This window comes from Sphaerodactylus townsendi, linkage group LG09 (assembly GCF_021028975.2).
Source record: "Sphaerodactylus townsendi isolate TG3544 linkage group LG09, MPM_Stown_v2.3, whole genome shotgun sequence".
In the NCBI taxonomy this organism is placed as follows: domain Eukaryota; kingdom Metazoa; phylum Chordata; class Lepidosauria; order Squamata; family Sphaerodactylidae; genus Sphaerodactylus; species Sphaerodactylus townsendi.
In genome coordinates, this window is record NC_059433.1 from 46,723,127 (window position 1) to 46,735,566 (window position 12,440).

The 12,440-nt window shown below is 40.7% G+C and overlaps 1 protein-coding gene across 2 annotated transcripts in view; it reads right to left on the reverse strand.

Moving 5' to 3' along the window:
* Nucleotides 1-12,440, reverse strand: part of OSBPL1A (oxysterol binding protein like 1A) — an 89,885-nt gene that overhangs the window by 55,811 nt on the left and 21,634 nt on the right. For both annotated transcript variants that reach the window (XM_048507662.1, XM_048507661.1), the window contains exons 12-15: nt 12,207-12,305; nt 10,181-10,306; nt 5,793-5,874; nt 4,359-4,465 (exon numbers count right to left, since the gene is read on the reverse strand). In XM_048507662.1, coding sequence (XP_048363619.1) covers nt 4,359-4,465; nt 5,793-5,874; nt 10,181-10,306; nt 12,207-12,305 — 414 coding nt within the window. The remainder of the gene's footprint in view (nt 1-4,358; nt 4,466-5,792; nt 5,875-10,180; nt 10,307-12,206; nt 12,306-12,440) is intronic.

Below are 12,440 nucleotides of genomic sequence, written 5' to 3' on the forward strand. Positions count from 1 at the left end.
TCAATACAATTTCATTAATCATTAAAATATACAAATATAATTGAAACCCAATTAAGTTGTGTTTTAAACCAGTACAGAACTGCAAGAATAAATTTCCCTTCACGTACATTGGCTAAGCAGCTGAAAATGTAGTAAGAGATTTTTAAAAACATGATATTGCAAAGAATAAGGGAATAGTGTTTCAGATTCAGATTCAGATTCAGTATCTCAGCATGCGAACAAGTGGCAACTACTAATGTAGTTACATTCGCCTTCAGAAAGGGAAATTTCTCAAAGATGAGGGGGATAGTGCACAGGAAGCTGAAAGGGAAAATCAAGAGAGTCAAAACTGTCCAGGATGCTTGGAGGTTATTTAAAAACACAGTAATAAAAGCTCAGCTGGAATGTGTTCCACAGGTTAGAAAAGGCAGCACCCAGTCCAAAAGAAAGCCACCATGGTTAACAAGAGAGGTTGAGGAAATTATCAGAAAAAAGAAAATGTCTTTTAGAAAATGGAAGTCCAGTTTGGCTGATGAAGAATATGAGAGGGAACACAAATGGTGGCAAAAGAGAAGCAAGTTAGCTGTAAGGGAGGCAAAAAAGGATTATGAGGAACGCATGGCTGCGAACATCAAGACCAGCAACAAACAGTTCTTCAAGTACATCAAAAGCAGGAAGCCAGCAAGGGAAGCGGTAGGCCCGTTAGATGACAAAGGAACAAAGGGTGTGCTAAAAGATGGCAGGGAGATTGCAGAGAAGCTGAATGAATTCTTTGCATCTGTCTTCACCCAAGAGGAGGTGAGGAACATTCCTGCACCTGAACCAAGCTTCTTAGGAGGCGAATCCGAGGAACTAGCGAAGATAGTGATAGACAAGGAAGAAGTTCTGGCAGCCATTGATAAACTAAATGTTACCAAATCCCCTGGCCCAGATTGCATTCACCCAAGAGTTCTTAAAGAGCTCAAGCATGAAATTGCTGATCTCCTCACTTTAATATGCAACTTATCCCTGAAATCAGGCTCCATCCCTGAAGACTGGAAGATGGCCAATGTCACACCAATCTTTAAGAAAGGATCTAGGGGGGACCCGGGAAATTACAGGCCAGTCAGTTTGACATCTGTTCCTGGTAAATTAGTAGAATCTATCATTAAAGATAAAATTATAAAACATGTAGAAAAGCAAGACCTGCTGAGAAAGAGTCAGCATGGCTTTTGCAGAGGCAAATCCTGTCTTACAAACTTACTAGAGTTCTTTGAGGGTGTAAACAGGCATGTGGACAGGGGTGAACTGGTGGACATTGTCTACTTGGATTTCCAAAAGGCTTTTGACAAAGTTCCTCACCAGAGACTGTTGAGAAAACTCAGCAATGAAGGAATAAGAGGGGAAGTCCTCCTATGGATTAAAAACTGGTTGAGAAACAGGAAACAAAGAGTGGGTGTAAATGGGAAGTTCTCACAATGGAGAGATGTCGGGAGTGGTGTCCCCCAAGGATCCGTTTTGGGACCAGTGCTCTTTAACCTATTCATAAATGACCTGGAAGTAGGGGTGGGTAGCGTGTGGTGGCCAAGTTTGCAGATGATACCAAATTATGTAAGGTGGTGAGAACCACAAAGGATTGCGAAGAGCTCCAAGCGGACCTTGATAAATTAGGTGAGTGGGCTCAGAAATGGCAAATGCAGTTCAATGTAGCAAAATGTAAAGTGATGCACATAGGGGCAAAAAATCCAAACTTCACATACACGCTACAGGGGTCAGTGCTATCAGTCACAGACCTGGAAAGGGATTTAGGCGTCTTAGTTGATAGTTCCATGGGAATGTCAACTCAATGTATGGCAGCTGTGAAAAAGGCAAACTCTATGCTGGGGATCATTAGAAAAGGAATTGATAACAAAACTGCAAAGATTGTCATGCCCTTATATAAAGCAGTGGTGCGACCGCACTTGGAGTACTGTGTCCAGTTCTGGTCGCTGCATCTCAAAAAGGATATTGAGGAGATAGAAAAAGTGCAGAGAAGGGCAACAAGGATGATTGAGGGACTGGAGCACCTTCCCTATGAGGAGAGGCTGCAGCGTTTGGGACTCTTTAGTTTGGAGAGGAGGCGGCTGAGGGGGGATATGATTGAAGTCTACAAAATTATGCATGGGGTAGAAAATGTTGACAGAGAGAATTTTTTCTCTCTTTCTCACAATACTAGAACCAGGGGGCATTCATTGAAAATGCTGGGGGGAAGAATTAGGACTAATAAAAGGAAACACTTCTTCACGCAACGTGTGATTGGTGTTTGGAATATGCTGCCACAGGAGGTGGTGATGGCCACTAACCTGGATAGCTTTAAAAGGGGCTTGGACAGATTTATGGAGGAGAAGTCGATTTATGGCTAGCAATCTTGATCCTCCTTGATCTGAGATTGCAAATGCCTTAACAGACCAGGTGATCAGGAGCAACAGCCGCAGAAGGCCATTGCGTTCACATCCTACATGTGAGCTCCCAAAGGCACCTGGTGGGCCACTGCGAGTAGCAGAGAGCTGGACTAGATGGACTTTGGTCTGATCCAGCTGGCTTGTTCTTATGTTCTTATGTTCTTAGTGTCTTTGTGTGTCCAACATAGATGTAGACAGCAAAAGCTAGGTGGGTGCTGAGGAACCATATCACAAATGCTTAATTTCTTTAAATCTGACCATCACCATATATCCTATATTAAGTGCTGAACTTTACTGTTCTAATAATTGTGCTCCATAAATTAGAAATTCAGTTCAGCAAGTACAATACAGCAAAAACAAAGAATTACAGAACAGATTGTGAAGGGTAATAACAAAACTTATTAAAAATTCATACTGTGCAATTCATACTGATTCAATGTCTTGCTACATTGTTGTATGTAGAAGGAAACAATTTTACTAATGCGATTTCATCTGGAACTAAGGTCTAATTTAGACTTCAAACAGAGCACACCGGCCACCCTAGGGAAATCAGCATTTTTTAATCTCTGCCACCAGTAAAGACATGCGAGTAGCCTGGCTGAATCAAACAAATGGCCCATATACTCCAGCAGCCTCCTTATGGCTAACCAGAGGTCTCCAGAAGGCCAACAAGTAGTAGACAGAGGCCCTAGCATTCTTCTGTTGTTGCTTCCTAGCAAATGACATTCAGAGGCACCCTTCCTTTGAACACAGAGGTTCCATGTAACTATCACAGCAAACAATTGATGGACCTTCATTCTTTGGTCTAATGAGATTGCTAAACTATCTCTGTATCAGCTACCATTTCATCTGTTAGTCCATAATTCCACAGCCTTACCACTCAAAATTATATTCTTACCATATTAGATTATTGAGTGGGATCTGACATTGTGCAAACCCAGAGCACCTCACTGGGTACTTGGCTTCAAACAATTTCTTAGGCCATTTCCAAACCAATACTCTTAGCTGCATTTCATGTTATATTTGTATCAAATGAGTGAGGAACACTCTTTTCACTATTTCAATACTAATGTTCCTTTAAATCATAATTCAGTATTAAGTCTTCACTCATTTGGAGAATATTCTTACTCAAAAAAGTAATTTATGCAGACCAGAAACATTCCTAAAATCTAAGCATGCATGATCTCACCCCCACACAATACTTCACAAACCAGACTCTGTTGGCCAAGATATACATTAACATTTCCATCTCCCAAAACCTTTCTCTGAGCCTACAATGGGTTCACTGTGTTGGTTGCATTATCATGTAACTGGTGCTGCAAGCCACGGTCAACACAAGCTTCCTCATTTGCAAATATAAATTGCAGAAAAAAAAACAAAGATGAGAAGAGACCTAACCCCTTCAAAAATAGTATCAGCCACTCATAACAATTTCTGCAACTTCTCAGTACCATAGTAACATGACATTTTATTATGTCCTCAAAGTATATTATATTCTGCCCAGAAATGAAGAATTATTGTTTTTTATTTACACTGATGATTATCTTAATTAATTGGTAATCTACTGTGCTTTTTATAAATCAACTCCTTTTCAGTGCATTCAAATTAAAATGAGGTAAGAAAGGGAGGAGAGGTTCCCTTTATTAAAAATTGACAAAAGTCATTAGGACTGGAGCAAAGAGGGGAATTAAGTAAAATTGAGTGAAAAATCTGGCTGGATCCAACCCTTAGTGCTTAAGTAAGGCTGCACAGTATTTAAATGTCTCAAGCCTATAGCTGCATGTGGTTCCAACTGATAAAGAAGAGGCAACCGCAACCCAAAGTTGTGGAACTCCACTAGAACAGATAACCCAAGGCTGGTAATAAGAGAAAGGCTCATATCCAAACATCAGTCTTGTAATTTTCCTTTATAATACCTGCCCCTATTGTGACTGTGCATATCATGGGCAATATACCTACCCCTTCTTGCTTAGTTAAGAGTTTGAGGCAGTTACTCAGGGCTTCGCAAGTTTCTCTTGATGTTTCAGAGACCACTTCAGCTCTCTTGAGAAATGAAATGGGAATACCTTTAAGGGGAAATAGAAGAAGTAGAAGACACCTCTGGTTTGTTATTTTCTTCCAACATGTTTTTAACTTTTTATATTTGTATGCAAGTGAAATTGTCCATATGTGAGTTAAATTGCCCATAGTTAAACTGTGTCACACTGCAAAGCAGAGAGGCATAAGACTTGTCAAGTCTTCATAGTCTAAAAAATTGCAAGGGATATGTTTGATATTTGTGACTTAAGAAGAAGAAGAGTTTGGATTTATAAGGAGACACAAAGGGGTGTACAATCTCCTTGCCCTTCCCCCCTCACAATAAACACCCTGTGAGGTGGGTGGGGCTGAGAGAGCTCCAAAAAACTGTGATGAGCCCAAGGTCATTCAGCTGGCATGTGTTGGAATGCACAGGCTAATATAGTTCACCAGATAAGCCTCCACAGCTAAAGTGGCAGAGTGGGGAATCAAACCCAGTTCCCCAGATTAAGAGTGCACCTACTCTTAACCACTACACCACGGTGGCTCGGACATTTCTAACTGGAGCAGGAACTAGTTCCCTTTGACAAACTCTATATAAAATCTCAGGAAGGACAGAGCTGGTTGGCCACACAACCTTGGAGCCACTGTATTAGTGCCACTCAGAATGGGCGGCCACCCAGCAGGGAGAGCTCTCACAGGTGGCTCAGTTCCGCTCACTGTTAGGGAACTTCCATGCAGTCATGGGGAATGGTTAGAGGGAATATTGCTGGTAGTTATGGTTCACAAAAAAGCATTAGGAGAATCAGGACTGTTACAAGTCAGGCTATTGAGTTAAGTAATATAACAAAACATGAGGTGACTGCTACCATACAAGTAAGAAGAAAAGTGCTCTTTTCTCTTTGTTTCCTTTTCCTGGTGCAAGACACTTTCTCTAAACTGGACTGCTGATGTTGTTGCAGTTACACATTGATGGAGCGGGATACTGAACAACTTAGTTTTTCTGAAAGAACTGTCCTGTTTCCACAAAGAATTCAGCATTTGAGAAACTTATTTATTTTGATGTTTTCTTTGTGTTTCTTGGCTTTCAAATTGTGAGCTATTGGGGAGGGAGGGATTTTTTCCCTATCTTTTGAAAAATTCACCTTAATTAAATCCACTGGGGAGAAATTCAGGGTATAAATCTAAATTTTGTCACAATGTAATGGAATTCAAAGGGGACAGAACAGTCCAGAAGGATGTCTTCTGGAGAATATTGGGCAGGCAACATAGTAGTAGCCCTATATTTGGCAAGAAATTGGTAAACCAACTTTTTTGGCCAGCTTGATGAAACAAACATAAAAGCAGTCAAAGAGTTTCCTATTGATTAAAAATTACCTTGAGTGGTGTCATAAGATTTGATCAAGGAGACGAAGCTGGAAATCTCTTTATCTAGTCTTTGCTGACATGTCTGTGCCTTCTGAGGAAAAAAAATGCCGAGTTATTATCATGCTATGTGAAAAGCTTCATGTCTGACAAGTAACAAGAAAATGAACACTCGGGTTTAGATCAATTGGATATAGGAGACTATTTTAAGAAGTTTTATAGGATACAATTTACTCTGAAAAAGATAGCAGCTTATGTGTGATCAATTTCTTCTGAATATTACAAAACCGTCATGTGAAATTTTTTAACAAAAAAAGTTTGATTTGATTTCTATAGTTTGATTTGAAAGATACCCTATACAGAGTCAGCCCCTTGGTTTATCAAGGTCAACATTGTCTGACTGGCAGCTCATTTCAAGGGTCTCAGATAAGGACTTCTATATCATCTATGACCTGAAACTTTTTGTCAATAAACCAAGTCCATTAGTGCCTTTTTTTGGGTTTTCTTACACATTGGTTCAGGCTTCAGGACTATGATAGAAAAGTTTAAGTTGGAAAATAACTGTGCTGTTGCTTGAGATTCAGCAAGGTGTGACCTTTTCAAGGCGACACAGCTGATATGCAAATATCACAGCATAAATTACTGATAAAGCAAGATAGACAGAGGAGAATTATTCACTAGTTGCCCGAAGAGTGAGCATAGTACAGTAAAGTTTTATCCCTAAACCATCCGAAACAGTGCATCATGTAGAACTGGAGACTGGGCACAGAACAGGGAAATATCAAGTTCTGTACACATATATAGTTGTGCACTTGATTATTTGTGATTGTGCACTTAATAATTTGTGAAACAAAAAGAAGAAAGGGGCTGGGAAGGGAGAGTAGAGTGAGGACAACAGGAAGTACATTTGCACAGCATTAATCTAAGACTGTAATAGAAGAGTCATACATGCAGCAAAAATCAGTTCTGTGTTTTAAAAAACAGAGAGGTAAGATCAGAAAATAAACAAGAGGTACCTAACTACTAAACAAGTCTTGCTATATTGAACAAACCATAGTTGTGCTGTACTACCTTTTACCAAAACCTCCTTCCTCACTTGTCAGAACTTTCTATAGGGCCCTCTTCCTCTCACTGAATGACTGACTCTGAGGATCAGATGAGAAACTAGTTTTCATTTTTATTAGAGTAATCATACACAAATTGTCTTGTTGTGCCCTGTTCGTTCACTGCAACATCAAATCACCATTAACTAGTGTGCAGTTCAGCACATACAGAACTCAGTGCTTGGATTTTATTTTACTACAGAGCAAGGACAGAACGCAGCACTTGATCTGTTATTTCTTCATCCCCTCATATATGCAAATTCACTCTTCACTTTTTCCAGGAGGACAAGCATGTCCAAAAGAGGGCAGCTCAGTCGCCATATCAATGGTCCTAGCTTCTTTCATTCCAGATTATAACTGGATAATGCAGACTCAGATACTTTGTACTATTGCCAGGAGATGTACAAGCCCAACATTTCTGATGCCATGCAGCTCAGAGAACACCTTGCTTCACCAAGTCCAGCAAGCTTGCAAAGCTTGATAGAAAGTGAAAGAGCAGTTCAAAAAGGCTGGATGACCCTATCTTAGGTCTCTGCTTCCGCCTCTACAACTGTTGACAGAAATCTGCCCTCCTTTCCCCCCTTAAAGCGGTTTTGCTATTTCTGCTTGATTTAAGTAAAATCACAAGGATTATCAGTAATTATAGTCCACTGAACTCATGAATGGAGTAAGTGTAAAAGAGTTAGGAAATACTGATGAATCATCACAAGGATGTATTTAAAGCTCTAAGATTATTTTTGCTATTGAAGTTTAACCTGCCATAAGTTATTTCCTTCAATTTTACTATTTGTTTCTACAGTGTGAATATACACAGGGAAAGTAAAAAAAAACTAACTGAAGACATGGAGAATTTAAGCCTCAACATGACATGGTTCATTTGAGATGAAACTGACAAAGCTGATACAATCAATCTTGTTGGAGTCAGGGCCCTCACATTACGCTGCTAATGCAATAGAGGATTTTTTAAAAAAACCTTTCAAAAATGCAGGATGAGGTGCAGGAGAAAATGGCTAAAGGGGGTGTTGGGTGATTCCACAGAGACATAAATAAGAGTCTGGCATTGGTGGAGTGCAGAAATAAAGACAATTTCAACATGAATGCAAGCTCATGGGAAACTGGCTTAGCCATGGATTGAAAAACATTGTAGTAAAAGTGCTCAGGAAAACAATAGAGGAAAAAAGAAAGGAGAACATTTCTGTGACCAACCAGAGGAAAAAAATGTGTGGAATTAAAAGAAAAACAAGTAGAATCCATTGGCAAGATATGCTGTAAACAACTTATGTGGAAAAGGCCCTAGTTTTAGAGAAAAATACTAGACATACTCCCTCTCCTGGTCAGAAGGAAAAACTCAACTTTACTATCATTTCCTCCCTCTTTTTGTTTTCTCTAAACACAGCACTGTTACTGTTAAGCACATCCAGATACTGTATAGCATTTTTAAAAGAGTATAACTAGTTGAAAGAGCACAAACCACTGAGAGAGCTTAACGTGAAAAAATGCAGATACTTGCTAAGAAAGCAAATTAAGATGTTTGAAATTACATGCTGGAGCAGCTTTTTTCCCCTCGAGAGCACTTGTGCAGCCCATGAATTTAATTTAGAATTTAACTAGCCATAGCTGGGGTCTGCATTTTTAAGGAGTTTTATACAACCCTCTGCCAAATTGGGCTAGATACCTATACCTGGGGAAAAGAGAGATTTTAACCAGCCTCCCACTATTTCCACAGTCTCATCCTCTAAACCCCACCTAGCATTTGCAGATTCCAAATGTAGAAGGGAACACAATCGATCTTGGAGAATGGCTTCTCCTTCCTTCCTAGAGACAGTTTTCATCTCAGACCTTACTTGGTGAGGAAAACTGAGCATGGTTTAAACATAAACACAGACAGCCACAGGAAATCCTGATCAGAGAGCCAGCATGGTGTAGTGATTAAGGGCAGCAGGCTCTAACCTGGAAAACTAGGTTCAATTCACATGAAGCCTGCTGCGTGACCTTGGGCCAATCACAGAACTCTCTCAGCCAACATGGATGCAGGTAACGTCTCTTTCTTTGAAAACCTAAAGGGTTGCCATAAGTTGACTGTGACTTGATGGCATACACACAGATCATCCTACGCTTGTTGGTGGAACTCTATTTCTCTTAGAAACTGGTTGTGCATGGGGGTGCTGCTGGAGAGGAACTACAGCAAAGGACAGGCTATGTTTGTGAAGAGCAGACCCTGCAGTGCCAGGGAGATAACTATCTTCCTATAAACAAACAGGAACCAGAGACTGAAACAGTGGCATTCTGTAAAAGGGTGGACGTGGTTTTTTTGTTTTGTTCATGGTGATGACCTGGCCAGGGACTGTAATCTAAAGTATATGCAACCTCTCTCTCTCATCTTCGGAAAGTGACACTGTTCAGCGAGTAAGATGCAGATAAAAATGGGTGTGTGTACAGTTTTACATTTAGGGAGAATGATCAAACAGCTGGATGATGACTGACGATAAAAAGACTTCTATATATAGTTTCTTTCTGCACATTTAGCACATTTGGTTTAAAAGTCTGTGTCTCCAGAATGCTTTGCCTGTATGTCTGGTTAAAACATGGCAAAAATGCCATTATTTAATATTTATTTTATTTTAGACTGTCCTTTTCATTGTGGGCTCAGGGTGGCTTTCAAAATGGAATAATAACAATAAAATCAACAATAAACACCAAACAGTCTGTAGTATCTATAACACATCCAAGTGGCATTAAAACACAGATAAGATACCTATGCCATGCTGAACAGAAATAAAAGAAGGGGAAGGGGGAGGCCGATTAAGTGGAATACCATTGCTGCCTCAACCACAGACCTGCTGGAACAACTCTGTCTTACAGGCCCTTGACAGTTGGAATAGTTGCTAGCTACACATCATCACGAGTCAGAAGCTGGCCACTCTGACCCACCCACAGGACCTCTGCCACTGGTGGATTTGCTTCAGCTGTCCCTTATCCAACAGAATCACTGCTATCCCAAGACTTCTTAGGACTCATAAGTTGCTGATAAGAAGCAAATTTAGGGAATCTTCTTTCAATGGACAGATCAACATGAAGAAGAAGAAGAAGAAGAAGAAGAAGAAGAAGAGGAGGAGGAGTTTGGATTTATATCCCCCCTTTCTCTCCTGTAGGAGACTCAAAGGGGCTGACAATCTCCTTGCCCTTCCCCCCTCACAACAAACACCCTGTGGATCATTCTGTTAGTATTTGTCTTGCAGAGAACCTGAGACTTCTACATACCAAGTGAGTAAGGAGTCTGCTTCTTCTCGTACTTACTTTAAGCGAATCTTGCAACTCAGCAACTGATACTGGGTCATCTTCTTCCTCATTGTCACTCCACTGTTCCTGAGTACAATAGTGAGTACTATACGCTGAATGTTCTTCTATAGCTTGCACCCAGTTCTGGAAAACAAAAAGAGGCCAGAAGGGAAGGTAAAAAAAACAGACTTCATCATTACCACTTAATATGCAGCATGCTAGGGGGAATATGAATGCAGTCCGTGGAGGCCAACAGACAACTAAAAGTGGTTTGTAAAGAGTTAAAGGGCAGTGGGCGACCAAAGAGAGATGGGTTGTTCAGGAATGGCTTTGTTTCTAACCCTAAGAAAAGCTGTATGGGATTGGTCAAAGATCTATCTACTCCAGCCAGATTCCTCACAAAAGCCCTTGAACAGGCAATGGATGGAACTGCCTCTACTGTCAGAAAATGCAGTTTACCTCTGATGTTAACCTCTAGCCCTTATGACTACTTGTCATTAATAAAAACCATGCGTCATGATTTTGACTATCCCATCTTAAACACTAAGATCTAAGTTGGGGAACCTGCTTTCCAGATAAAATTAGATACTCATCTGACAATTCCTATCAATGCTTCGTCAGCATGGCCACCTGGCCATACGCTGAAATTTAGGGCTGATGGGAATTGTAGTTCCTGAACATCTGGAGAGCCGCAGGTTCCCTACCCCTGATCTAAGCCATTACTATTACAATGAATGCCATAAGTTAATTATGGTTTGTGTGAAGCAACTTTTAATTTTATTTGTCTAGACTCTTGAGAAAGTCTAAGTGCATTATAGATACTTAATTAAAATATGGATCATCAAACAGTCTGTGCTCTTAAGTACATTCACTTGTGAAGACCTGCACCTCATAGGCATTTTCTGAAAAGTCTGCTTTGATTACACCTGCAGCAACAGTCACGGGATGAACTAAACTGACCTTAATGAACACAAATACAATTAAGAATATTGGGACCAGGGGTCTGCCCTCCCACACCCCAAGATACCCCAGTGACTAGGAGGAAATGTTTCATGAAGAGTTTGAAGAGTAAACTTCAACTATTGCCTTATTTCAAGTCAGAGGAATAGCTGGGCCAGAGTGCGTCCAGTGCGCACTCTGTTTTCTCATGCACCCCCCCCCTCTCAAGTAGGGCATCTCTGCCCCCCCCACACATCTTGCATCCATTTCAGCTGAGAAAGCTGCCTGCTCACCTCTCAGACTGGAAAAAAAAAATCGGGGCATTGCGGGAACTGACATCTCTCCCATGAGACCTTGGGCTCGCAAGGTCTCCTGGGAATGTAGTTCCCGCCAGACTGTTTTCAGCCTGAAGGGAACAGGCCGCTTCTCCAGCCTGCACTGTTCCAATAAGGTGAGTGTGGGGGCAGGGGGGGCAGGGTGGAGGGCGGGGGAGTGGAGTGCCATAGGGGGGATTTTCCACGCCCCAGGCATGCGTCTGGTGCAACGCGCACCCCCAATCCCCTGGTAGCTCCACCACTGTTTCAAGTAAAGTCAACCATTGTTAATATTCTAGCATTGCGCTACAAGTAAAGATGTTTAGCACTGAGAAATAGCTCCTGGTTAGTGGCTTGTTTTAGGCATAATCCCATACTAAAATCTGGTGCTAGATAAACAAGGTTGGGGTGCCTTAGGTTTGCACACTCTCCTTTCTCCTCACACACCCAAAATTATATACTTCCTGATTTTGGCAAGCAATAGCATTGCATTTCATCTGCACTGGGGAAACTCTGTGTTTGTGCTCTTCTCCAAGCTAGGCTTGTAATCCACTATTTGTGCCTGACAATTCAAATGAAATATCAATCTAAAAAACTGGCCAGAAAGCAGGAAATAATCAATTCACTCGTGATGTGTAAAGGAAGGATGGATGCGAATCTGAGAGACACACAAAGGCTTGTTCATGTAATGCCAAACCCTCACACTTGAGAGTTACATCTGAACCAACCTGCAAGTAATGTTTTGCTCTAGATTCTGCAAGCTGTTAAATATTAATTAAGTAGAATCTTACCTCTCTTGATTGTTGAGGATTGGTTTTAGGAACTTTAAAACTGTGAATAGTATTATCAAAGCACTTGACAGAGAATAGACAACCATCTGCACTTTTTACCTATGAGAGAAATCAAAGTCAGAATATTTGCAGCTGAGTAATGTTTCATATAAGGTAGACTTGCTGCAATGATTTGAACTGTAGATTTTTTAAAGTCTATGGCTATTTATTCTAATATCTCTTGAGTCTACCAAT